Here is a 27,520-nt window from a genome sequence, read left to right on the forward strand (position 1 = left end):
CATTTTAGTTCACAGACAGGACAGTCTAGCACACAGTACACTGCATTTTAGTTCACAGACAGGACAGTCTAGCACACAGTACACTGCATTTTAGTTCACAGACAGGACAGTCTAGCACACAGTACACTGCATTTTAGTTCACAGACAGGACAGTCTAGCACACAGTAAACTGCATTTTAGTTTAGTTTAGTTTTATTTTGCATACATTGCAACTGAAAGTTGAATTGTGAATATAAGTACAAACATAAAACATCAACAAATCAATAAAGTATGAAATCGAACTGGAAGCCTGATGGATGATCAGGGAAGCAGATCTGATGGATGATCAGGGAAGCAGATCTGATGGATGATCAGGGAAGGAGATCTGATGGATGATCAGGGAAGGAGATCGGATGGATGATCAGGGAAGCAGATTTGATGGATGATCAGGGAAGCAGATCTGATGGATGATCAGGGAAGCAGATCGATCTGATGGATGATCAGGGAAGCAGATCTGACGGATGATCAGGGAAGCAGGTCTGATGGATGATCAGGGAAGCAGGTCTGATGGCACTTTGCAGTTCCACCACACGCTGCTATGTCATAAGAGTGTGACTGTCTGTTTAGCAATTCCATCATGCCCCAATAACGCCATTATGAGAAGGGGTTGGGTCTCATTACTACTGATGTAGTCTAACAGGACCATCCTACTGCTGTAGTCTAACAGGACCACCCTACTGCTGTAGTCTAACAGGACCATCCTACTGCTGTAGTCTAACAGGACCATCCTACTGCTGTAGTCAAACAGGACCATCCTACTGCTGTAGTCTAACAGAACCATTCTACTGCTGTAGTCTAACAGAACCATCCTGTAGTCTAACAGAACCATCCTGTAGTCTAACAAAACCATCCTACTGCTGTAGTCTAACAGAACCATCCTGTAGTCTAACAGAACCATCCTGTAGTCTAACAGAACCATCCTGTAGTCTAACAGAACCATCCTGAGGCTCCATAACTAATTTACTAGTTACTAGTTTACTATTTACTAGAACTAATTCAAAACGCACCCTCACATTTTCTCTCTCTGGCTTTTCCCCTCTCTCTTTCTCCTTCACTCTCAAAAGCTGGAGAGGATGTTGGAGCTCAGGATGATTATGTTGACTGATTACTGCCAATATTGCAGGTCCCTGAAGCAAAACGTCTACTCACTTGATTGACTGGAATTTCCCAGAAGGTCTCTAAGACATAAATTATTCAGGTCAGACCGGACGCTGAGGATAATAAACATTTAAATTGTTCACTTTGAAATTGGCAATATCTGTCTCATAGTGTACATGGAGGGCATAATTACTTTAATAAAGACACCATGTGGAGTGTCTCTGGAGTGCTGTGTGTGTGTGTGTGTGTGTGTGTGTGTGTGTGTGTGTGTGTGTGTGTGTGTGTGTGTGTGTGTGTGTGTGTGTGTGTGTGTGTGTGTGTGTGTGTGATTGTTCACCACACATAGGCTAATCACAATGACCTAAAACACACTCAAAGATAATATACTGTAAATCTAACGTCAGACTGAATGAGCGGCAACATTGGTCACCGACGGTAGCCTGCGACGTACCGACGTGCTTTCCACCGTTCCAACGTATTGACGCACAGGAGAGCAGGAAACGATAGACAACAAGAAGTGACTCCTGAGCCGACCGGGAGAGGGACGGCTCCTGTCGAGCTGGACTACCAAAGAAAACTGGATTAAAAGCTTGCATTCGGACGGAAACCTGGTTTATTTGATACGTTGGTAACCCATGGACAAATTGGCCGTGGATACATATTTATCAAGTGCGTTTCGAGCTCAATCCAAGGAGTTTAAAGTTTACGCGATCTCCTAGTTTTCTTTTTTGCCAGCCTGTGATGTGGTGACGCGGCTCGTCGACGGGAAGCTAAGCTAACGTTAGCTGGCAAAATACACCAGAGAAAATGGGTTTTTAGATATTTTAGTTTTCTTCTGACTTCGTCTTCATTTTTTTTCTTTCATTTGACCCTTGAAGTTGGATTATAAACACTTTTTATATATATATATATATGCTTTGCCTGGTATTGTCTTGGACAGTAACATTACACTTTTTAGTTGCAGTCCAATGAGCTATCGTAACCGGCTGTAGTGCCGAGCTAGCTCTGGACATTTGATTGCTAACGGTGGCTAGCTATCTAGCTACATCTGTTTCCACTTTTGTTCCTTGTAAGGAGTGTTGCCTAACTACACTTTTTTTTTCCTTCCCTTGAACAAAGTATAGAAAATGTTAGGATGAGTTAATAATTGTGTTTCTGTATATTATATGTGCAAACACTAATAATCAGTTTGACTCACTTATCTTTGTGCAATGCAGAAGTCACTACCGTTAGCGAAATAGCTAGCTAGAGTTGTTGCCCTCTGATGTGGGTCTGGCGGTGCGGCCTTTTGGAGTTAACTTGTTCGCCGTCGGGGACCTTTCAGTCTGGATGGTTTTCAACATTTCATTGGATTTAATGTTTTGAATGGCTTGGATTATTCATACAATTGTACCGTTGTATTAGTTGAACGAACTGGCTAGAAGTTAAGTTGAAGAAAGCTCGGCAACATAAATAGAAAAGTGGACATCCACAAAGGAATTTCGTCTACTCTGCAAAGGTAACGTTAGCTAACCATTGATCTATATGCATTCATGTATAATCTGTTTATTGTACCAGCTTTACTAACTTTCTACCAGGCAGATGTCATGTTATATGTCCATTTGGTTCACAGCTCTAGAAAGGAGTGCATTTGGCAGTAACTTAACTTATTTAACTTAAATACCTCAACCTTTTCGATAACTGCCAATTGATTGATCTAGTTAGCTAGGTGTCCGTACTCATTTTATGTCTCCTGCCTTGAGTTTGAAAGAGTTTAGGACTGTTATACACTAGACCTACAGTACCAACACAACGCGCCTTGGCAGCTAGTTTGTTTATCAAAAACAGTCACATTCCAGACCGAAAGTATTAGCGTTACGCTTTCCCCGTGACCTTGCTGTTATGGTTTACACATTAATGTTACCGGACTTTGACCCTCTTGTCTCTCTCTCTTCGGACTTCAGCCTACCTGTAGCAGCCTTGTTTACGCTGGTATGTTAGTAGCCCGTCCAGTATGAACGCTGTGTACGTTTTGTTCAATGGATGTGCATAGGGACTAAAGCCTTATGTAAACGCTACTTGGTGATGTAGGTGTACCCCTCCTCCTCCCAACTCACTGCATTGAGATGTCTACAACTGAACTGCCATACTTTGAAGCCTACTGACATGATGGACTTGTTGTTTTTGTGCATTGAGGTAGTTACACTACAGAGTATTGCTACCATCTGTCATTCTGTCTCGTGCTCTTCAGTAGGGCCCCCCTCCCCCTCAAACTCCATTGTTTTGTTGGTTTGACCTTGTTACTGGAGAGCTGCTGTCCATTTGCCTACGTGAAAATTAGGTTATATTTGGCAGCAGCCAATCAGAATATTTCTCACCTCGGATATGTGGGGGATTTGGATGGTTTTGGCTCAATGACGGGCCTGCTTTGTAAACAAGCTCCTAAGGTACAGTGCCACTGCTCAGGTCCCTGAACTGAACACAGTTGCTTCTGAAAGCAAGTGCCTTTGGCGTTGAAGGCCGTGGAAGAAGAAGAAAGGAAAGCCCCAGTCCTCCCCGGCCACCCAGTAAAAAATGCACTTCGTTCCAATTCATTAGCTGCAGTTCCGTTTGTTTAAAAAAACTATGTAGCTCACATGATTCTGGGCTTTCCCGCCTGGAGGCCCGTCTGCAGGGCCTAATCGCCAGTGTTGAGCCCCCTGTTGTGGAGCCAGTGGATGGAGTCAACCACTCAGTCAGGCCTGCATCCCCAACATCTTATGCCTGCCCATTTACAATGGAAAACCATATTACTGTACACACACACATCCAGAGTGATTGTGAGTATAGGCTAGGTCTACATATGTTTGTGTATATTGGGTTTCTTAGTGTCTGGTCAATGGAAGGGCTGAGTAGTGGTCTGGCTTCATCATCTGATGCACCACAGGCTTTGGTGCAAACCTCAAGCACAAATCTCCCGTTAGGAATTGGCCCTTGGAAAGCATAAAGGACCCCCTCCTTATAACATAGCAGCGTATTCAGACTCTCTGCAGACCAGGGTCATGATGAAGTCTCAGTATACTGACTCTCTGCGGACCAGGGTCATGATGAAGTCTCAGTATACTGACTCTGCGGACCAGGGTCATGATGAAGAAGTCATTACTCGGTATACTGACTCTCTGCGGACCAGGGTCATGATGAAGAAGTCATTACTCAGTCTACTAACTCTCTGCAGACCAGGGCCATTGTGAAGAAGTCATTACTCAGTCTACTGACTCTCTGTGGACCAGGGTCATGATGAAGTCTCAGTATACTAACTCTCTGCAGACCAGGGCCATTGTGTAGAATCCATTACTCAGTCTACTGACTCTCTGTGGACCAGGGTCATGATGAAGAAGCCACTATTCTTTACTTTACTGAATTTTTTGTAGCCATGGGGAAATGTTGTTTCAGTGTCAAGTACATGTTTAAAATGGTGTTTAAATAGCTAAACAAATTGACAGTACAACTTTCATAACAGATACATACCAATAAGAAGAGACGAGCCTGCTGGCCTTACTGGGTGGATAGGAACATTAGCCTGCTGGCCTTACTGGGTCTAGAGGAACATTAGCCTGCTGGCCTTACTGGGTCTATAGGAACATTAGCCTGCTGGCCTTACTGGGTCTATAGGAACATTAGCCTGCTGGCCTTACTGGGTCTATAGGAACATTAGCCTGCTGGCCTTACTGGGTCAATAGGAACATTAGCCTGCTGGCCTTACTGGGTCAATTGGAACATTAGCCTGCTGGCCTTACTGGGTCAATTGGAACATTAGCCTGCTGGCCTTACTGGGTCAATTGGAACATTAGCCTGCTGGCCTTACTGGGTCAATTGGAACATTAGCCTGCTGGCCTTACTGGGTCAATTGGAACATTAGCCTGCTGGCCTTACTGGGTCAATTGGAACATTAGCCTGCTGGCCTTACTGGGTGGATAGGAACATTAGCCTGCTGGCCTTACTGGGCCAATAAGAAGAGACGAGCCTACTGGCCTTACTGGGCCAATAGGAACATTAGCCTGCTGGCCTTACTGGTTTAATAGGAACATTAGCCCAAGCTATTTAGGGGGGGGGATATCACACCTGGCACAAATGATTGTCTAGTTGTGTTTTTCTTGTTTCGGGGTGCCCTATACCTGCGCCCAGAGGGGAGTAGTTCAAAGTCCAGGTACAGGGGGTGGCTTGGGTCTAAAATGATTTTGTGAGCCTTGCAGGGGGACCTGATCTTAAAGATCTCATCCAGGCCTGTCTGTTTGACTCCAAGTACCTTGGGGAGGGCCCTGACCTTAAAGATCTCATCCAGGCCTGTCTGTTTGACTCCAAGTACCTTGCTTGCTGTGGTGATAATCCTTCTCAACACATTTGTCTGGCTGACAGTGGCATTGCCAAAACAACAAACAATACAAAAAGTTAAAATACTCTCACTGAAAGATTTGTAAAACAGAGTCAGTATAGTACAATTAACATTAAAAGATCCCAGCTTTTGAGAAAAGTCAGTCTGTCGATCAGGTCTTGTACATTTACTCCACTGAAGCTTATTGGCCCATGTATGTGTACATGTATGTGTATTCCTCTACAATCTCTATGTTCTGACCTCTGATAGATGTTGCAGAGGTAGGTGGTGTTCTCTTCCTGACGTCTAGGCACATCTCTTTGGTCTTGTTGGTATGGAGGACCAAGTGTGATTGGTCACACCACTCTTTAAAGTCATTTCGGACGTTCCTCATCATCATGCAACAGGCAGTGTCATCAGCGAACTTAACGAGGTGTCTGTCAGGATGGGAACTAATACAACTATTAGTGTATGAGATGTATACTGACTCTCTGCAGACCAGGGTCATACTGATATATATATATATATATATACACACACTGCTCAAAAAAATAAAGGGAACACCTAAACAACACAATGTAACTCCAAGTCAATCACACTTCTGTGAAATCAAACTGTCCACTTAGGAAGCAACACTGATTGACAATAAATTTCACATGCTGTTGTGCAAATGGAATAGACAACACGGGGAAATTATAGGCAATTAGCAAGACACCCCCAATAAAGGAGTGGTTCTGCAGGTGGTGACCACAGACCACTTCTCAGTTCCTATGCTTCCTGGCTGATGTTTTGGTCACTTTTGAATGCTGGCGGTGCTTTCACTCTAGTGGTAGCATGAGACGGAGTCTACAACCCACACAAGTGGCCCAGGTAGTGCAGCTCATCCAGGATGGCACATCAATGCGAGCTGTGGCAAGAAGGTTTGCTATGTCTGTCAGCGTAGTGTCCAGAGCATGGAGGCGCGACCAGGAGACAGGCCAGAACATCAGGAGACGTGGAGGAGGCCGTAGGAGGGCAACAACCCAGCAGCAGGACCGCTACCTCCGCCTTTGTGCAAGGAGGAGCAGGAGGAGCACTGCCAGAGCCCTGCAAAATTACCTCCAGCAGGCCACAAATGTGCATGTGTCTGCTGAAACGGTCAGAAACAGACTCCATGAGGGTGGTACGAGGGCCCGACGTCCACAGGTGGGGGTTGTGCTTACAGCCCAACACCGTGCAGGATGTTTGGCATTTGCCAGAGAACACCAAGTTTGGCAAATTCGCCACTGGCGCCCTGTGCTCTTCACAGATGAAAGCAGGTTCACACTGAGCACGTGACAGAGTCTGGAGAGGCCGTGGAGAACGTTCTGCTGCCTGCAACATCCTCCAGCATGACCGGTTTGGTGGTGGGTCAGTCATGGTGTGGGGTGGCATTTCTTTGGGGGGCCGTACAGCCCTCCATGTGCTCGCCAGAGGTAGCCTGACTGCCATTAGGTACCGAGATGAGATCCTCAGACCCCGAGTGAGACCATATGCTGGTGCGGTTGGCCCTGGGTTCCTCCTAATGCAAGACAATGCTAGACCTCATGTGGCTGGAGTGTGTCAGCAGTTCCTGCAAGAGGAAGGCATTGATGCTATGGACTGGCCCGCCCGTTCCCCAGACCTGAGTTGGCCCTGGGTTCCTCCTAATGCAAGACAATGCTAGACCTCATGTGGCTGGAGTGTGTCAGCAGTTCCTGCAAGAGGAAGGCATTGATGCTATGGACTGGCCCGCCCGTTCCCCAGACCTGAATCCAATTGAGCACATCTGGGACATCATGTCTCGCTCCATCCACCAGACTCCTGGACAGTCTGCACCACAGACTGTTCAGGAGTTGGCGGATGCTTTAGTCCAGGTCTGGGAGGAGATCCCTCTGGGCACCATCCACTACCACATCAGGAGCATGCCCAGGTGTTGTAGGGAGGTCATACAGGCACGTGGAGGCCACACACACTACTGAGCCTAATTTTGACTTGTTTTAAGGACATTACATCAAAGTTGGATCAGCCTGTAGTGTGGTTTTCCACTTTAATTTTGAGTGTGATTCCAAATCCAGACCTCCATGGGTTGATAAATTTGATTTCCATTGATAATTTTTGTGTGATTTTGTTGTCAGCACATTCAACTATGTAAAGAAAAAAGTATTTAATAAAAATATTTCATTCATTCAGATCTAGGATGTTATTTTAGTGTTCCCTTTATTTATTTGAACAATATATATATTTATTTATTTGATTTATTTATTAATTCCATTCTTCTACTTTTTTAGGTTTGTGTGTATTGTTGTGAATTGTTAGATACTACACTATTGGAGTTAGGAAGACAAGCATTTCTCTACAGCCTCAATAACATCTGCTAACTATGTGGATGTGACCAACAGCATTTTATTTAATGACAAAGCCATTTCTCTCTGCGGACCAGGGCCGTGACGAAGAAGGACATTTCTCAGTCGTTAGAAAATGGCACTTGCAAACGCCAGGATAGTGAGTTTGATTCCCGCTTAGCATGACTTTCAGTTGCTTTGGATAAGGGCATCTGTTAAATGGCATGAATTATTATCATTATAATTAGATGCATTATTATATTAATGGAGTTGTACTTAACAAACCGGTTGCAGAAAAGAGTGCTTTGACTGGGCTCTCCTCTTGTTTAATACAGTGGTTTACAGCAGACCTACCAAGTAGTTTTGGTTTATTAAATCATAAATCAGCAACATTGCAGTAACCAGTTAGTGCAATATATACGGCCTGATTGTGTGTGGAGGCCTTCCCCACTGTGTTCTGTTTTCTCACTGCAAATGAATGTTCTCTCCATGCGTGCCTGCCACTACCCTTCAGACAACAGCTTGGCTCAAGGTGCTGATTTATTGAGTGCAGATGGTGAGATAGTGAGAGTACTGTTGTCACGCTGCGCGGGATCTTTATCTTGTTCGCTAGCCATTTCTGTTGATGGGCCGGGTGTTTCTGTTGATGGGCCGGGTGTTTCTGTTGATGGGCCGGGTGTTTCTGTTGATGGGCCGGGTGTTTCTGTTGATGGGCTGTGTACGTGTGTATTTTGAGTGTGTTAGAAACAAACTTCATAGAATCTCTGCAAGCACTCTGTCACACAGAACATCAGAGATGGCACCACACACAAATGTCAGCACTTGTAACTTAACACAAGTGTGAGGCCCAGTGTCTCGCGGCCCAGTGTCTCGCGGCCCAGTGTCTCGCGGCCCAGTGTCTCGCGGCCCAGTGTCTCGCGGCCCAGTGTCTCGCGGCCCAGTGTCTCGCGGCCCAGTGTCTCGCGGCCCAGTGTCTCGGGGCCCAGTGTCTCGGGGCCCAGTGTCTCGCGGCCCAGTGTGTCGCGGCCCATCGTGGCAGTGCTGGCAGGTTGTTGTGTCCAGCCCTCCCTGGCTATCTTTCTGTGCTCTCGGTTGTGAATGAACTGAATGATTTCCTCAGAGTCAAACATGAAGAAAATACAATGTTGTATGTTCAGGATCACCTTGCGGTTCCATGTTTCCGTGTTCGTAGTAAGCGCCGCTTAGTGAAGTTGTCATTGATCCTGATGTGTGATAAGTCATTCAACTCTGATGTAAAGATCAAGACGCTGTTGAGCTCCGAGGCGTTGTCCTTGTATGTGTTGGCGACTTCTTTCTCTGACATTTTCTCTCCCCCTTTTCTCTCTCCACCCCTCTCCTCCCTGTCTCCCATTCCTCTCTCCCTTTTCTCTCTCCTCCTATCCTAGATGATGTGCGAGGTGATGCCCACCATCAGCGAGTCGGAGGGGCCTTCGGGTGGCCGGCGGGGGTCTGGCTCGCCTCTTCATTCGGACTCGGAGGGGCACTTTGAATCTCTGATGGTTTCCATGCTGGAGGAACGCGACCGGCTACTGGACACGCTGAGGGAGACCCAGGAGAACCTAGGCCTGACCCAGGGCAAGCTGCACGAGGTCAGCCACGAGAGGGACTCGCTGCAGAGGCAGCTTAACACCGCCCTGCCCCAGGTAAGAGACCTGCAGCTGGTGCTGCTGGTGTAGATAGTGAGGCTGCTGATGCTACTGTACGGGACACATGTTTTCGGTTCACACTGCTCTGTGTTTTTATTTGTTATTTTTGATATATGGTGAAATCACATAAGGCCTGTTACAAACTGGGTGGTCCTAGCCCTGAATGCTGATTGGCTGACAGCTGTGGTAAATCAGACCATATGACAACATTCCTTTTTATTGCTCTAATTAAGTTGGTAAGCAGTTTCTAATTCAGAGGTTTGTGATATATGGCCAGTATACCCCCCCCCCCCACCCTGGCCTTATTGCTTAAATATACCCCCACCCCCCACCCCACCCTGGCCTTATTGCTTAAATATACCCCCCCACCCCACCCTGGCCTTATTGCTTACATATACCACCACCCCCCCCCCCCCCCCCCACCCACCCTGGCCTTATTGCTTAAATATACCCCCCCCCCACCCCACCCTGGCCTTATTGCTTAAATATACCCCCCCACCACCCACCCTGGCCTTATTGCTTAAATATACCCCCCCCCCACCCACCCTGGCCTTATTGCTTAAATATACCCCCCCCCCCCACCCACCCTGGCCTTATTGCTTAAATATACCCCCCCCCCCACCCACCCTGGCCTTATTGCTTAAATATACCCCCCCCACCCTGGCCTTATTGCTTAAATATACCCCCCCCCCACCCTGGCCTTATTGCTTAAATATACCCCCCCACCCTGGCCTTATTGCTTAAATATACCCCCCCCCCCCCACCCTGGCCTTATTGCTTAAATATACCCCCCCCCCCACCCTGGCCTTATTGCTTAAATATACCCCCCCCCCCCCCACCCTGGCCTTATTGCTTAAATATGCCCCCACCCCACCCTGGCCTTATTGCTTAAATATACCATTTAATTCTAGACTACTGGGGTAGAGAGAGAGTAGAGTTTGTTCCCACAAGCGGAGAGGGATGCTACTGTATAAGTCCACACTAGCTGCATTTTGTTGAGTGTGTTTAGCTACGGGATGAAAGGCCCTAGTGCAGCCTCTTCCCTCAGCAGATGGCCTTAGTGATTGAGACTCCACAGGGACTCTGGTTAAGGGGGGGGGGGGTTGGTGGTAAGTCTCCCCCTCCCATTACTGTAGTCCCTCAACCAGCCAGTGTAAAACGCCTGAGTTTTAACCTTCTGTTGTCGTTCTGGACGCTCTCCAAGGTTACACAAAGCACTTGTCCGTCCGTCAGATGAACTGCCGTTGTCACGCGGTGCTAGAATATGTATGATGGGCTTGATCCTCCTCTTTCCTCTGTAACGGGCCACTGCTGACCTCACGGATCACACACACACACACACACACACACTGCTAGGCCTGTCTGACTGGTCCAATAAAGTAGTGCTGGAGAGGTTTCTGATGAGATGAGACATGTAATGGCATTGAGACTCATGTAATGGCATTGAGACTCATGTAATGGCATTGAGACTCATGTAATGGGGCGGCAGGGTAGCCTAGTGGTTAGAGCGTTGGACTAGTAACCGTTGCAAGTTCAGATCCCTGAGCTGACAAGGTACAAATCTGTCGTTCTGCCCCTGAACAGGCAGTTAACCCACTGTTCCTAGGCCGTCATTGAAAATAAGAATTTGTTCTTAACTGACTTGCCTAGTTAGATAAAGGTAAATAAAATTGTGTTCCTACAGGAAGTAGTCCTACGGACTGTGACATGCATGTAATCGCCAACGTTTCTGCCATGGAGGGAAACAGAACCTCGGTGTGGCTTTATGTAATTCTAACGTGTTCATATCTGAACTGGGTCATGAGCAGGAAGCACCTCAACCAGAGAAGAACTTAGTTTTGTATACTGTGTCTCTGAGGTAAATTCAGGAACGTCTGTGGTTTGGCTGGTGAATACATTTTGTCTAATGAAATTCCTTCCCTGAAGTGACCTTTGTTCTGGCTTTGGTTGTGGACTTTGATTGGTCTTTATTCAGACTGACCGTGTCTTCAGCTGTTGGTTAGTATTAGTTAGTTAGTTTGTAGCACGAGGTGGTAGAGTCCTGCATTTCTCTTTCTACTGTAATGAAGAAAAGGTTCTCTCTCTCTCGATTAAGCCTTGCACCCGTCTGGTCGGTCTGTCTCTCTGTATGTGTGTATGATGGAGGCTCGGGTTTCAGTCCCTCTCACAAGGCACATCCTCATGGTTTTACGTTGTGAACCAGGCCCTGGGGGGGATTGGGTGGTTTTACGTTGTGAACCAGGCCCTGGGGGGGATTGGGTGGTTTTACGTTGTGAACCAGGCCCTGGGGGGGATTGGGTGGTTTTACGTTGTGAACCAGGCCCTGGGGGGGATTGGGTGGTTTTACGTTGTGAACCAGGCCCTGGGGGGGATTGGGTGGTTTTACGTTGTGAAACAGGCCCTGAGGAGATTGGGTGGTTTTACGTTGTGAACCAGGCCCTGAGGAGATTGGGTGGTTTTACGTTGTGAACCAGGCCCTGGAGGATTGGGTGGTTTTACGTTGTGAACCAGGCCCTGGAGGATTGGGTGGTTTTACGTTGTGAACCAGGCCCTGGGGGATTGGGTGGTTTTACGTTGTGAACCAGGCCCTGGGGGGGATTGGGTGGTTTTACGTTGTGAACCAGGCCCTGGGGGGGATTGGGTGGTTTTACGTTGTGAACCAGGCCCTGGGGGGGGATTGGGTGGTTTTACGTTGTGAACCAGGCCCTGGGGGGGGATTGGGTGGTTTTACGTTGTGAACCAGGCCCTGGGGGGGGATTGGGTGGTTTTACGTTGTGAACCAGGCCCTGGGGGGATTGGGTGGTTTTACGTTGTGAACCAGGCCCTGAGGAGATTGGGCGGTTTTACGTTGTGAACCAGGCCCTGGGGGGGATTGGGCGGTTTTACGTTGTGAACCAGGCCCTGGGGGAGATTGGGCGGTTTTACGTTGTGAACCAGGCCCTGGGGGATTGGGTGGTTTTACATTGTGAACCAGGCCCTGGGGGGATTGGGTGGTTTTACGTTGTGAACCAGGCCCTGGGGGATTGGGTGTCCTCTGTTAATAATGCACAAGGACCTGGAGTTCAATTAAACCAGCTGTTCTGGGCTCGCCAGACGATGGCCGACACTAATACAAAAGCACATCAGATACTTAACAGTTTAATTTAATTAAACTCTATCTCACTAGTGTTATCCAGAGGAGGGGAAGAGTTCTAGTTGTATTCTCCATAGCTGGACAATAGGATGAGAATCCCATTAAAAGCTGTTGGTTTCCTGTACCCTGCCCAGTTTTATACCTTCTTCCTCATTCCGTTTAGCTTCTCTTCTTTTCTTTGGAGCGGTCGCTGACCTCACACGGTGTAACACTGTCCTTGGGAACACACGCCTCGCTTTCCTGTTGACCCTTCTCACATCTGGTGCACCAGAGAGGAAGCCAGAGTTTTAACCATTTGTTCGGGGCAGAAATGGACTGATGCCTTGAGTGGTCGTCAGAATGCAGAACTCTGAAGAGAAGCAGTTCTATTGCTGATGGAAATGAATTCCTAGATGTGTTCTTCACTTTTTTTCTGCTCTAGAAATGGAATCCATCTCTACTCAGGATTTTCAACTTTATTGGGTTCTGCACTGCTACCACTCACCAGTTATTAACTTCCAGTCCCGGCTGTAGCTCCGGGACCTAACCCTGCCGCTCAGGACGTGTCTGTCACCCTGCTGTTCGGGACGTGTCTGTCACCCTGCCGTTCGGGACGTGTCTGTCACCCTGCCGTTTGGGACGTGTCTCTGTCACCCTGCCGTTTGGGACGTGTCTCTGTCACCCTGCCGTTTGGGACGTGTCTCTGTCACCCTGCCGTTTGGGACGTGTCTCTGTCACCCTGCCGTTTGGGACGTGTCTCTGTCACCCTGCCGTTTGGGACGTGTCTCTGTCACCCTGCCGTTTGGGACGTGTCTCTGTCACCCTGCCGTTCGGGACGTGTCTCTGTCACCCTGCCGTTCGGGACGTGTCTGTTGTACCCTGCCGTTCGGGACGTGTCTGTTGTACCCTGCCGTTCGGGACGTGTCTGTGTCACCCTGCCGTTCGGGACGTGTCTGTGTCACCCTGCCGTTCGGGACGTGTCTGTGTCACCCTGCCGTTCGGGACGTGTCTGTGTCACCCTGCCGTTCGGGACGTGTCTGTCACCCTGCCGTTCGGGACGTGTCTGTCACCCTGCCGTTCGGGACGTGTCTCTGTCACCCTGCCGTTCGGGACGTGTCTCTGTCACCCTGCCGTTCGGGACGTGTCTCTGTCACCCTGCCGTTCGGAACGTGTCTCTGTCACCCTGCCGTTCGGAATGTGTCTGTCACCCTGCCGCTCGGGACCGCGTGGAGCTACGGGTACCCTGCGAACATGCTACGATGCCAGGGCTAATTAAACTCTGTCTGTGGGGGTGCCCCCAGTACACAGAGCTGTGAACAGGAACCATGGTGGTGAACCCTTTATCAGTGTGTGTGCCCAGGAAGAGAGAGGAACCAGTCTGTCATTCTGCTAGGTGATGGTGTCTACAGTACACCACGTCAGGACAGGTCTGCTCTTGTCAATCCCCCACTATAGGAGCCCTGTGGCAACACCTCAGACATGTTATTACATCGTAAAGGTTGTGGAATGTCAGACTGGTGGGAGGGCTTGGTACTATGCTGTTGGGGGGGGGACACCTAGCTATTGGAGTGGGGGGGGGACCTGGCTGTTGGGGGCGGGACACCTAGCTACTGGGGGGGGGGGCTGGCTGTTGGGGGGGCGGGACACCTAGCTACTGGGGGGGGCTGGCTGTTGGGGGGGACACCTAGCTATTGGAGGGGGGGGGACCTGGCTGTTGGGGGCGGGACACCTAGCTACTGGGGGGGGGGGCTGGCTGTTGGGGGGGACACCTAGCTATTGGAGGGGGGGGGGGGCTGGCTGTTGGGGGGGGGACACCTAGCTATTGGAGGGGGGGGGGGGGGGCTGGCTGTTGGGGGGGGGACACCTAGCTATTGGAGGGGGGGGGGGGGCTGGCTGTTGGGGGGGACACCTAGCTATTGGAGGGGAGGGGAGGGGGGACCTGGCTGTTGGGGGACACACCTAGCTATTGGAGGGGGGGGGTTGCTGTTTCGTTTGGCTGGACTCAGTGGCTGCATATCTGACTTATAAAGCTGGAACAGGAAGGGGGGTGCCTCTGACGTGACTGATTGGTAGTCTCTTTGTCCCTCAGATTGACATTGCCAGGGTACTAGCCTAGCTAATTCACGGTAACCTGGGGTAACAGGCCAAACATGCACTAATTACAGGTGCCTCCAATGCACTGTGTAGAGAGACACTGGTGATGGAGCCAGACTGTAAGAGGGGGACCTATAGGGGGACCTGTAGGGGGACCTATAGTAATAATGTGTTGCCCCCTCCCCTCCCTCCTGCTATGTCATCCCATTGCTTTTATTTGGCACCATTACACACCATGTCCCTCTCCTTCTCTCTGTCCCTCTCCTTCCCTCTGTCCCTCTCCTTCTCTCTGTCCCTCTCCTTCCCTCTGTCCCTCTCCTTCTCTCTGTCCCTCTCCTTCCCTCTGTCCCTCTCCTTCTCTCTGTCCCTCTCCTTCTCTCCGTCCCTCTCCTTCTCTCTGTCCCTCTCCTTCTCTCTGTCCCTCTCCTTCTCTCTGTCTCTGTCTTCCTCTTAATTCAATTTCGATGTTTAAATTCCTCTGCCTGGTCTTGTGAAGCACTGGGTAGGTGGGGAGTGGCTTTACCTGAAAGTTATCAGCCTGCTTGCTAATAGGGCAACACCTCTCCCTCACGCCTCCTGCTTTCCCCCTCCCCCAGAGAGTTGCCCCTCTTGTGGAATGTACCAACATTCCAGGGCAGCGTGCTCATACATCCACAGCCCCTCAACCCTCAGTCGGTAGTGAACCTCACTGTCAACACTGTCAGTTAGTAGTAAACTGTACTGACGGGGTTGTCGGGACAGTTCACTGCTGACTGACGGGACAGTTCACTGCTGACTGATGGGGTTGTAGGGACAGTTCACTGCTGACTGTCGGGGCAGTTCACTGCCGACTGTCGGGGCAGTTCACTGCCGACTGTCGGGGCAGTTCACTGCCGACTGTCGGGGCAGTTCACTGCCGACTGTCGGGGCAGTTCACTGCGCCGACTGTCGGGGCAGTTCACTGCGCCGACTGTCGGGGCAGTTGATTCTCAACTGCCATTCTTTTCCCCCTAATTGACCAGGATGGCCCATTCATTCACACGTGCACATTCACACGTGCACACACACACTCATTCACACGTGCACACACACACACACTCATTCACACGACCAGCGCCATGAATATATTTATGATCCCTTCTGTTTTAGACTGTTGACACCGGGGTGGTGTTGTGTTCAGCCCCAGCAGGTTTAATCTAATGTTATGCCCCATATGGTGGAATTGGGCTAATTGTGTCGTTGAGGACAGTGCCATTTGAAGCACAGTGTGGTTTTGTTAAAGTGGGGAACTGTTTTTCTCTGTACTCTCTCACGCTCTGTCTCTCTCTCGCTCTCTCTCTGTGTGTGTGTGTGTGTGGTGAATTAAATCTGTTCTTCAGGCCTGGTGGTGTTTCTATGGCTCTACACAAGGGAGGAGGTGATGGAAGTTTAAAGGGAGAAGGGGGGAGTATGGGGGGGTTAACGAAAAGCGGTGCTCTGCTGGATGGTGTTCTACCACTCTAGGAGGGGGTGGATGGAGGGAGGGAGAGGAAGGGGGAGAGGAGTAGAAGGGAAGTGGGGGAAAGTGAAAATGTTAGAGGGTAACAGACAGACAAGATGGAGAGCGAGAGACAGACCAGATGAAGAGCGTGGGGTCTGAGTGGAGGGCGTGGGGTCTGAGTGACATTTCGGCACAGTGGCTGCTTGGTGTGGGTGGGGAAAGCAGGAGCCTCTTCACGTGATAAGGCCAGAGAGAGAGAATGAGAGAGGCCGGCAGGGAGAGCTTACTGGTCTTGTGATGGGGGCCAGTAGAGGACTGTAGTAATGCTCTTATTATAAGATGGAGATTTAGTAAAGTCTCATATACCCATACTAACAGAGAGCAGTGAGGTGTTTCATAGCTCTGTCTCTTCCCTCCTCTCTTCCCTCCTCTCTTCCCTCCTCTCTCTTCCCTCCTCTCTCTTCCCTCCTCTCTTCTCGTCTCTCTTCTCGTCTCTCTTCTCGTCTCTCTTCTCGTCTCTCTTCTCGTCTCTCTTCTCGTCTCTCTTCTCGTCTCTCTTCTCGTCTCTCTTCCCGTCTCTCTTCCCTCCTCTCTCTTCCCTCCTCTCTCTTCCCTCCTCTCTCTTCCCTCCTCTCTCTTCCCTCCTCTCTCTTCCCTCCTCTCTCTTCCCGTCTCTCTCTTTCCTCCTCTCTCTTTCCTCCTCTCTCTTTCCTCCTCTCTTCTCATCTCTCTTTCCTCCTCTCTTCTCATCTCTCTTTCCTCCTCTCTTCTCATCTCTCTTTCCTCCTCTCTTCCCTCGTCTCTCTTCTCATCTCTCTTTCCTCCTCTCTTCCCTCGTCTCTCTTCCCTCGTCTCTCTTCCCTCGTCTCTCTTTCCTCGTCTCTCTTTCCTCCTCTCTCTTCCCTCGTCTCTCTTCCCTCGTCTCTCTTCCCTCGTCTCTCTTCCCTCGTCTCTCTTCCCTCGTCTCTCTTCCCTCGTCTCTCTTCCCTCGTCTCTCTTCCCTCGTCTCTCTTCCCTCGTCTCTCTTTCCCTCGTCTCTCTTCCCTCGTCTCTCTTCCCTCGTCTCTCTTCCCTCGTCTCTCTTCCCTCGTCTCTCTTCCCTCGTCTCTCTTCCCTCGTCTCTCTTCCCTCGTCTCTCTTCCCTCGTCTCTCTTCCCTTCTCTCTCTTCCCCTCCCCTACTCTTTCCCTCCCCTACTCTTTTGCCTCACTCAACTCCAAATGTGATTTGTTTCCGTGGCGTCTTGGTTTAGAGGGCTTCTATAAAATATCTCTGTTTTTCTCCTCGTGTGCCTCTGCCTGTTTATTCTTCCCACATTCACTCTCTCTCTCTCCTTTCCTCTCTTCAAAGTCCTTTTAAAGTTATGTTCCTTGTTTTAGCATCTTTTGTAGTTTCCGAGGGGGAGGTGGAGGGGGGGAGGTGGAGGGGGGAGAGGTGGAGGGGGGGAGAGGTGGAGGGGGAGAGGTGGAGGGGGAGAGGTGGAGGGGGAGAGGTGGAGGGGGAGAGAGGGGGAGGGGGAAAGGGAGACAGGGGGAGGGGGGAGAGGGAACGAACTGTATTCTATTGATTGTGGTGCATAAATCCATCCTCACTCTGTATTCCATGGAAAATGTGACGAGGGAAAGTTTATTTTTTAATTATTTTTTCATTCACTGGTGGGAGTATGGAGTTGGTGGAGCATAGCCAGGGGTTCATTCCTCCTTCTATCCATTGAGGGGACCCTGAGAGGGGCAGAGAAACAGAGAGAGGGAGGGGGAAGGGGGGGGGGGGTACAGAAACCCCCACAAAACAATCTACCCAAAGTTCAAGACGTGAGGGTTTTTGTATATGGTTGTGTAGTCTAAGTTTTGGACATCTGTGACAGAAATGTTGAATTATTTCTCTGCATGGACTTTGAGACCCAGGTCCTGGTACCGGATCCTACACAAGTCCCCTCCCACTCTGGGTTTGGCAACTCGTGGTCCGGTCTGGCAGGTTGTGTCAGGTCCCCTTTAGGACCCTCTGACTCTCTAAGACTGGCATGTTTGCTCCTGACTCGGTCCACAGGCTCTCTGTCAACGTTTGCACATTACTGCAATGCACTGTTTTCTGCCTGCTGCCATGAAGCACCTCTATAACACAGACCTATGAGGCAGCAGTAGTCTCCTTGAGGCAGCCCTCCCTCCCTGCCCTAACCCAGATTAAGGATTTGGGGGCTGTTAATCTCTGATATCAGAGGGGCTCTGATCAGTGGAAATTAGAGTGGGGTCTTGCCCTCCAGATAAATAATCCATGGTTTGGAACTGGAGTAGGGCAAGGAGTAGTATGGGGGTTCAGGAATGGATTGAACCCAGTAGAGGAATGAGACCCCTCCTCTGAACCTTGGCTCTCTGGGGGCTGAACCGTGGCTCTCTGGGGCTGAACCGTGGCTCTCTGGGGGCTGAACCGTGGCTCTCTGGGGCTGAACCGTGGCTCTCTGGGGGCTGAACCGTGGCTCTCTGGGGGCTGAACCGTGGCTCTCTGGGGGCTGAACCGTGGCTCTCTGGGGGCTGAACCGTGGCTCTCTGGGGGCTGAACCGTGGCTCTCTGGGGGCTGAACCGTGGCTCTCTGGGGGCTGAACCGTGGCTCTCTGGGGGCTGAACCGTGGCTCTCTGGGGGCTGAACCGTGGCTCTCTGGGGGCTGAAACCGTGGCTCTCTGGGGGCTGAACCTTGGCTCTCTGGGGGCTGAACCTTGGCTCTCTGGGGGCTGAACCTTGGCTCTCTGGGGGCTGAACCTTGGCTCTCTGGGGGCTGAACCTTGGCTCTCTGGGGGCTGAACCTTGGCTCTCTGGGGGCTGAACCTTGGCTCTCTGGGGCTGAAATGACAGGCTTCTCTGAATTATGCCCCATCTCTGTTTGCACTTTGTTTCATTCCAGTAATTGTGTGTGTGTGTGTGTGTGTGTGTGTGTGTGTGTGTGTGTGTGTGTGTGAGAGAGAGACTGTTGGCTGATGTAAAGCTCCTTAACCTGAGAGTGGCTTACCACAGTACAGGGTGTTGTGGCCTCATAAGGCCTTGTAGCAGTGGAGCCATCTAACCCAGACATCACTGTAGCTATAATACTTAAAGGGCCAGACCACTGGTTCTCTAACCTCTCCTCGGGGGACCCACCCCTCCATGTAATGTCTGGGGGTCCCGGGGAGAGGTTAGAACCACTGATCTAGATCACCCCCCCCCCCCCCCAAACAGGGCAGTGGAACGGCATGTAGAATTAGTTCCAGTCCACCTTAGACCCACTATTCCACCAATAGACACAGCGTATGAACATAGAGCCCCTGCATGGGGACTTTGGACACACAGGGACATTCACCACCAATGTTTTCCTCCCAGGATACCAATAACATCCAAGGAACCAGACTGGGAGAGAGAGGGGGACAACTCAGTGACTTACCAAGAGAGTGTGAGAAAAGGAGTGCGAGAGGGGGAGAAAGAGGGACAGAACAGGAGACTGAGACAAAGGAGCGAGAGAGGGACAGAACAGGAGACTGAGACAAAGGAGCGAGAGAGGGGGAGAAAGAGGGACAGAACAGGAGACTGAGACAAAGGAGCGAGAGAGGGGGAGAAAGAGGGACAGAACAGGAGACTGAGACAAAGGAGCGAGAGAGGGGGAGAAAGAGGGACAGAACAGGAGACTGAGACAAAGGAGCGAGAGAGGGGGAGAAAGAGGGACAGAACAGGAGACTGAGACAAAGGCGGACTTGTTCCAGACAGTCACTAGAGGAGAGAGTCAGACCAGTGTTGCTGCAGTCTCTTACCAGATGTAACAGCAGAGTAGAGAGTCTGTTAGACCAGTGTTGCTGCAGTCTCTTACCAGATGTAACAGCAGAGTAAATAACAGTTTCAGGAGATTCTGCAGTCTCTTACCAGATGTAACAGCAGAGTAAATAACAGTTTCAGGAGATTCTGCAGTCTCTTACCAGATGTAACAGCAAAGTAGAGACTCTGTTAGACCAGTGTTGCTGCAGTCTCTTACCAGATGTAACTGCAAAGTAGAGACTCTGTTAGACCAGTGTTGCTGCAGTCTCTTACCAGATGTAACTGCAAAGTAAATAACAGTTTCAGGAGATGCTGCATGCCATGGGCCAGGCTCCAGCTCAACACACTATTCAGCCAAGGTCCTTTCTGTCTTTACAGTGTGTAGTGCTCAAGTGCCCCGATCCGGAAGCCCGTTGTCTGGGGTACTTTGGCTTTTGACCGGCAGATGCCTGGAGTTGTGTGGTTCAGGGTTAAACGTCTCCGTGGCTTCAGATTGCAGAGTGCTGTTGGGAGCCTGGTATCAACACCATTGGCATTTACATTGTATTCTACATGTGTACTTGTTTTACAGTTCCCTACCATTCTACGTGCTTATTAAAGACATGCTGACTAAGTGTTTGTTTTTTAACCTCTCGCTGTGGGCTGGATGTGTTAATGTGTCGTTTGTACATACAGATTGACTGTTTTTGCCACCAAATCCCTCGTTTGAAAGCAACGGTCTTTCTGGAAGCTGTGCTGTGTCATTTCCCCCCTGTATCTCCCACCATGTGGGCCCGGTACCCCTATCAATTGGGAGTTCCACCAATGTGACTCACCCGTCTGTATCATGAAACCTCGGTAGAGGACTCACCTCCTGACAGACGAGATGACCCTCGGTAGAGGGCTCACCACCTGACAGACGAGACGACCCGCGGTAGAGGACTCACCTCCTGACAGACGAGACGACCCGCGGTAGAGGACCTACCTCCCGACAGACGAGACGACCCGCGGTAGAGGACTCACCTCCCGACAGACGAGACGAGACGGCCCGCGGTAGAGGACTCACCTCCCGACAGACGAGACGGCCCGCGGTAGAGGACTCACCTCCCGACAGACGAGACGACCCGCGGTAGAGGACTCACCTCCCGACAGACGAGACGACCCGCGGTAGAGGACTCACCTCCCGACAGACGAGACGACCCGCGGTAGCGGACTCACCTCCCGACAGACGAGACGACCCGCGGTAGAGGACTCACCTCCCGACAGACGAGACGACCCGCGGTAGAGGACTCACCTCCCGACAGACGAGACGACCCGCGGTAGAGGACTCACCTCCCGACAGACGAGACGACCCGCGGTAGAGGACTCACCTCCCGACAGACGAGACGACCCGCGGTAGAGGACTCACCTCCCGACAGACGAGACGGCCCGCGGTAGAGGGCTCACCACCTGACAGACGAGACGACCCACGGTAGAGGACTCACCTCCTGACAGACGAGACGACCCGCGGTAACATCACACCCACTCTGTTACCCACCGGACATCTGCCCAGCGAACACAGCGAGAGGCTGCTCCCATTTCATTCAAATGGGTGTATGCACGTGCTCCACCTTACATATTTAATAGAGGTGTGTGTGTCTCTGTCTGTGTGTGTGTGTGTCTCTGTCTGTGTGTGTGTGTGTACATGCTGTTCCAGAGCCAGTACTGTTCTTTCTCCAGACAAACGTGCGTCTATTTGCACAATGTCTCTTGTTTACATTCACTTGGAAATGTCCAATCCTATCAAACATGACATCCGGTAGATCCCCTCTCTCTCACTGTGTACAAAGCATTAAGAACACCTGCTCTTTCCATGACACAGACTGACCAGGTGAAAGATACGATCCCTTCTTGATGTCACCTGTTAAATCCACTTCAATCAGTGTAGATGAAGGAGAGGAGACGGGTTTAAAGAAGGATTTTTAAACCTGGAGACATGGATTGTGTATATGTGCCATTCAGAGGGTGAATATGTATATTTAGTGTTTCTCTCTTCACCGTCTCTCTGTCTCTCTCTCTGTCTCTCTCTCTGTCTCTCTCTCTGTCTCTCTCTCTGTCTCTCTCTCTGTCTCTCTCTCTGTCTCTCTCTCTCTCTCTGTCTCTCTCTCTCTCTCTCTCTCTCTGTCTCTCTGTCTCTCTCTCTCTGTCTCTCTCTCTCTGTCTCTCTCTCTCTGTCTCTCTCTCTCTGTCTCTCTGTCAGAGGTTGTGATGTAAAGTGAGTTTACGTCTGTGTGTTTAAACAAACAGGGCTGCTCCCTGTCTCTGTCTGACGCATCACAGACAGACCCATATGGTGGCGTGTGTTTTCATGACTACTGTCTACACTGTTTGGCTTTACACAGGCCTGTTAATGGGGACAGTTCTGTTTGGCTTTACACAGACCTGTTAATGAGGACTGTTCTGTTTGGCTTTACACAGGCCTGTTAATGAGGACTGTTCTGTTTGGCTTTACACAGACCTGTTAATGAGGACTGTTTTGTTTGGGTTTACACAGACCTGTTAATGAGGACTGTTTTGTTTGGGTTTACACAGACCTGTTGATGAGGTCTCTCTCTGAAGTGTCCTTCTCGAATGAGGGAGGGAGCTGTCATACTGGAATGAATTTTGGGGCTACCGAGTGGGGCAGCGGTCTAAGGCACTGCTCAGTGCTGAGAGTCATCACTACAGACACCCAGGTTCGAATCAAGGCTGTTTCACAACCAGCCGTGATTGGGAGTCCCATAGGGCGGCACACAATTGGCCCAGCATCACCTGGGTTTGGCCGGTCTAGGCCATCATTGTAAATAATGATTTATTCTTAGCTGACTTGCCTAGTTAAATAAAGGTAACACGAGAGGAGGGAGCTGTTATACTGGAATGAGAGAAGGGGAGGGAGCCGTCATGCTGGGGGGAGGGAGCCGTCATGCTGGGGGGAGGGAGGGAGCCGTCATGCTGGGGGGAGGGAGGGAGCCGTCATGCTGGGGGGAGGGAGGGAGCCGTCGTGCTGGGGGGAGGGAGGGAGCCGTCGTGCTGGGGGGAGGGAGGGAGCCGTCGTGCTGGGGGGGGGGGGGGGGGGGGAGGGAGCCGTCGTGCTGAGGGGGGGGTCGGGAGGGAGCCGTCGTGCTGGGGGGAGGGAGGGAGCCGTCGTGCTGGGGGGGGGGGGGGGGGTCGGGAGCCGTCGTGCTGGGGGGGGGAGGGAGGGAGCCGTCGTGCTGGGGGGGGGAGGGAGGGAGCCGTCGTGCTGGGGGGGGGGAGGGAGGGAGCCGTCGTGCTGGGGGGGGAGGGAGGGAGCCGTCGTGCTGGGGGGGGGGGGGAGGGAGGGAGCCGTCGTGCTGGGGGGGGGGGAGGGAGGGAGCCGTCGTGCTGGGGGGGGGGGGGAGGGAGCCGTCGTGCTGGGGGGGGGGAGGGAGGGAGCCGTCGTGCTGGGGGGGGGGGAGGGAGCCGTCGTGCTGGGGGGGGGAGGGAGGGAGCCGTCGTGCTGGGGGGGGAGGGAGGGAGCCGTCGTGCTGGGGGGGGGGGAGCCGTCGTGCTGGGGGGAGGGAGGGAGCCGTCGTGCTGGGGGGAGGGAGGGAGCCGTCGTGCTGGGGGAGGGAGGGAGGGAGCCTTCGTGCTCTAGGGAGGGAGGGAGGGAGCCTTCGTGCTCTAGGGAGGGAGGGAGGGAGCCTTCGTGCTCTAGGGAGGGAGGGAGGGAGCCTTCGTGCTCTAGGGAGGGAGGGAGGGAGCCTTCGTGCTCTAGGGAGGGAGGGAGGGAGCCTTCGTGCTCTAGGGAGGGAGGGAGGGAGCCTTCGTGCTCTAGGGAGGGAGGGAGGGAGCCTTCGTGCTCTAGGGAGGGAGGGAGGGAGCCTTCGTGCTCTAGGGAGGGAGGGAGGGAGCCTTCGTGCTCTAGGGAGGGAGGAGGGAGCCTTCGTGCTGTAGGGAGGGAGGGAGAGCCTTCGTGCTGTAGGGAGGGAGGGAGAGAGCCTTCGTGCTGTAGGGAGGGAGGGAGGGAGCCTTCGTGCTGTAGGGAGGGAGGGAGGGAGCCTTCGTGCTGTAGGGAGGGAGGGAGGGAGCCTTCATGCTGTAGGGAGGGAGGGAGGGAGCCTTCATGCTGTAGGGAGGGAGGGGAGGGAGCCTTCATGCTGTAGGGAGGGAGGGAGGGAGCCTTCATGCTCTAGGGAGGGAGGGAGCCTTCATGCTCTAGGGAGGGAGGGGAGCCTTCATGCTCTAGGGAGGGAGGGAGCCTTCATGCTCTAGGGAGGGAGGGAGCCTTCATGCTCTAGGGAGGGAGGGAGCCTTCATGCTCTAGGGAGGGAGGGAGCCTTCATCTGGGAGGGAGGGAGCCTTCATGCTCTAGGGAGGGAGGGAGCCTTCATGCTCTAGGGAGGGAGGGAGCCTTCATGCTGTAGGGAGGGAGGGAGGGAGCCTTCATGCTGTAGGGAGGGAGGGAGGGAGCCTTCATGCTGTAGGGAGGGAGGGAGGGAGGGAGCCTTCATGCTGTAGGGAGGGGAGGAGGGAGGGAGCCTCATGCTGTAGGGAGGGAGGGAGGGAGGGAGCCTTCATGCTGTAGGGAGGGAGGGAGGGAGGGAGCCTTCATGCTGTAGGGAGGGGGGCTCCATGCTGGAGGGAGAGAGGGAGCCTTCATGCTGGGGGGGGGGGGGGGGAGCCGTCATGCTGGAGGGAGGGAGCTATCATGCTGGAGGGAAGGAGGGAGGGAGGGAAGGAAGGAGGGAGGGAACTGTCATGCTGGAGGGAGGGAACTGTCATGCTGGAGGGAGGGAGGGAGGGAAGGAGGGAGGGATCTGTCATGCTGGAGTGACGGAGGGAGCCGTCATGCTGGAGGGAGGGAGCTGTCATGCTGGAGGGAGAGAAGGAGGCAGACAAGATACTTTCTGACGCTGGTGGTGTCCCACAGCAGCAAATACAGGTTTCTGTTAATACAGAACAGTTTCTGTGTTAATTTATCCCACCAGATGTCCTATCTAGACTGTAATACCAGGAGGACAACAGGTCGCCTAGCGGTTAGAGCATTGAGCAAGTTATCCAAAGGTCGCTATTCCCGAATCCCCATGCCGACAAGGTGAAACACAAGTTGATGTGCAAGGCACTTAATCCTAGTTGCTCCAGGGGTCTGTGTTGATAATGGCTGATAATGGTTGACCCTGGCTGTGACCCCAGTCTCCGAGGGTGTCTCAGGGGCAGTTAGGATATGCAGGCACACGGGGACACCAAGCACACGGAGACACCAAGCACACGGAGACACTCGGTGCACTCAGACGCCCACACACATCACACTCAACATATATTCTAGGAAGCCGTGCTGACAGGCGTAAGATAAATGATCTTCAGTGGTATTTCTCTCTTCCCCCCCCCCCCCCCCGAAGCGCTAGGTCAGAAATGAAAAGGAGAGCATTCAGCTGTGCTTTTGTCCCACTCTGCTCTCAGGCCTCTTAGTGCTGCACTGATGGATGGACAGTGGACAGACAGACGCGCTGCTTATCAGTTGAGCCCACATTAGGCCGTTACCACGGGGCCCTTAGCCTAGATAGACTTGTGTGCTAAACATTAAAGCATGTCTGACCGAAGCCTTTTTTGCCTTTGGTGATGTAGAAAAGAGAAAAGCTGCCCTTGGTGTCTGGTTTGGTCACATGTCTTTAGTACAAAGAGGAGAGAGACACACAGGGGCACCACAGAGGTGAAAAAGAAAGCGACACAGAGGTTGCAGATTTATTTTCATAGTTTGTGACATTTTGAAAATGTAGTGTTTTTTTTTTTAAGTGCCAGGATTTCATACTCAATTTGGCTTTTCATCTAGTTTGATTCGCCGCACGCTGGGGTGGCAGGGTAGACTAGTGGTTAGAGTGGAGGAGGGGCAGGGTAGACTAGTGGTTAGAGTGGAGGGGTGGCAGGGTAGACTAGTGGTTAGAGTGGAGGGGAGGCAGGGTAGCCTAGTGGTTAGAGTGGAGGGGTGGCAGGGTAGCCTAGTGGTTAGAGTGGAGGGGCGGCAGGGTAGCCTAGTGGTTAGAGCGTTGGACTAGTAACCGGAAGGTTGCAAGTTCAAATCCCCGAGCTGACTAGGTACAAATCTGTCGAATCAAGGCTGTTTCGCAACCAGCCGTGATTGGGAGTCCCATAGGGCGGCGCACAATTGCCCCAACGTCATCTGGGTTTGGCCGGTCTAGGCCGTCATTGAAAATAAGATTTTGTTCTTAACTGACTTCCCTAGTTAAATAAAGGTCAAATAAAATGCTATTGATGAAGGGAATCTTGTTTCGAGCCCGCGTGTTTGACGACAACTGACAATTAGCATAATTATTCGAGAAGGGGGCGGGGCTGGATAAAAATGAAACAAGGCAACATTTGATGATGCAGCGACGGGGCGCAACAAAAGTAATGAAATGTAATCTGATTACTTTTACGAGTAACTAGTAATATCATGTATTACTTTTCAACACTTGGTAATACTGTAATAGTTACTTTGTGAAGTAAAGTGTGTTATTTTTTTTAGAATCATAACCCCACCGGGCGAGCGTTTTCATGATCCGATCTCAACTTGTTTCCTCATTTAACCAGAACTGGCGATGTGAGAGAGAGATTTTGTATGAAAAGCAAGCTAACCTGTACAGATGTATTCTTCCAGTATATATGGATAATTCAGCAGCCCAGATGACAGTGCAGCACACTAGACTAGCACAGGAAAGCAGCGCCACAGATGAATGGAAGAACTAGTGATCAGACCTGAGTTAGTAACCAGCCTATCAGATGGAAGGAGGAACCAGTGGTCAGACCTGAGTTAGTAACCAGCCTATCAGATGGGAGGAGGAACCAGTGATCAGACCTGAGTTAGTAACCAGCCTATCAGATGGAAGGAGGAACCAGTGATCAGACCTGAGTTAGTAACCAGCCTATCAGATGGAAGGAGGAACCAGTGGTCAGACCTGAGTTAGTAACCAGCCTATCAGATGGAAGGAGGAACCAGTGATCAGACCTGAGTTAGTAACCAGCCTATCAGATGGAAGGAGGAACCAGTGATCAGACCTGAGTTAGTAACCAGCCTATCAGATGTAAGGAGGAACCAGTGGTCAGACCTGAGTTAGTAACCAGCCTATCAGATGGAAGGAGGAACCAGTGGTCAGACCTGAGTTAGTAACCAGCCTATCAGATGGAAGGAGGAACCAGTGATCAGACCTGAGTTAGTAACCAGCCTATCAGATGGAAGGAGGAACCAGTGGTCAGACCTGAGTTAGTAACCAGCCTATCAGATGGAAGGAGGAACCAGTGATCAGACCTGAGTTAGTAACCAGCCTATCAGATGGAAGGAGGAACCAGTGGTCAGACCTGAGTTAGTAACCAGCCTATCAGATGTAAGGAGGAACCAGTGGTCAGACCTGAGTTAGTAACCAGCCTATCAGATGGAAGGAGGAACCAGTGGTCAGACCTGAGTTAGTAACCAGCCTATCAGATGGAAGGAGGAACCAGTGGTCAGACCTGAGTTAGTAACCAGCCTATCAGATGGAAGGAGGAACCAGTGATCAGACCTGAGTTAGTAACCAGCCTATCAGATGGAAGGAGGAACCAGTGGTCAGACCTGAGTTAGTAACCAGCCTATCAGATGGAAGGAGGAACCAGTGA

The 27,520-nt window shown here is 51.3% G+C and overlaps 1 protein-coding gene across 1 annotated transcript in view; it reads left to right on the forward strand.

Annotated features, from left to right (window-relative positions):
* Window positions 1-1,627: 1,627 nt before the first annotated feature.
* Window positions 1,628-27,520, forward strand: part of LOC109886628 (liprin-alpha-1-like) — a 76,907-nt gene continuing 51,014 nt past the window's right edge. Inside the window, 2 exon segments of the mRNA XM_031812978.1 lie at window positions 1,628-2,635; window positions 9,216-9,473. Coding sequence (XP_031668838.1) covers window positions 9,216-9,473 — 258 coding nt within the window. The 5' untranslated portion in view covers window positions 1,628-2,635.

This window comes from Oncorhynchus kisutch, unplaced genomic scaffold (genome assembly GCF_002021735.2).
Source record: "Oncorhynchus kisutch isolate 150728-3 unplaced genomic scaffold, Okis_V2 Okis03b-Okis08b_hom, whole genome shotgun sequence".
In the NCBI taxonomy this organism is placed as follows: Eukaryota; Metazoa; Chordata; class Actinopteri; order Salmoniformes; family Salmonidae; genus Oncorhynchus; species Oncorhynchus kisutch.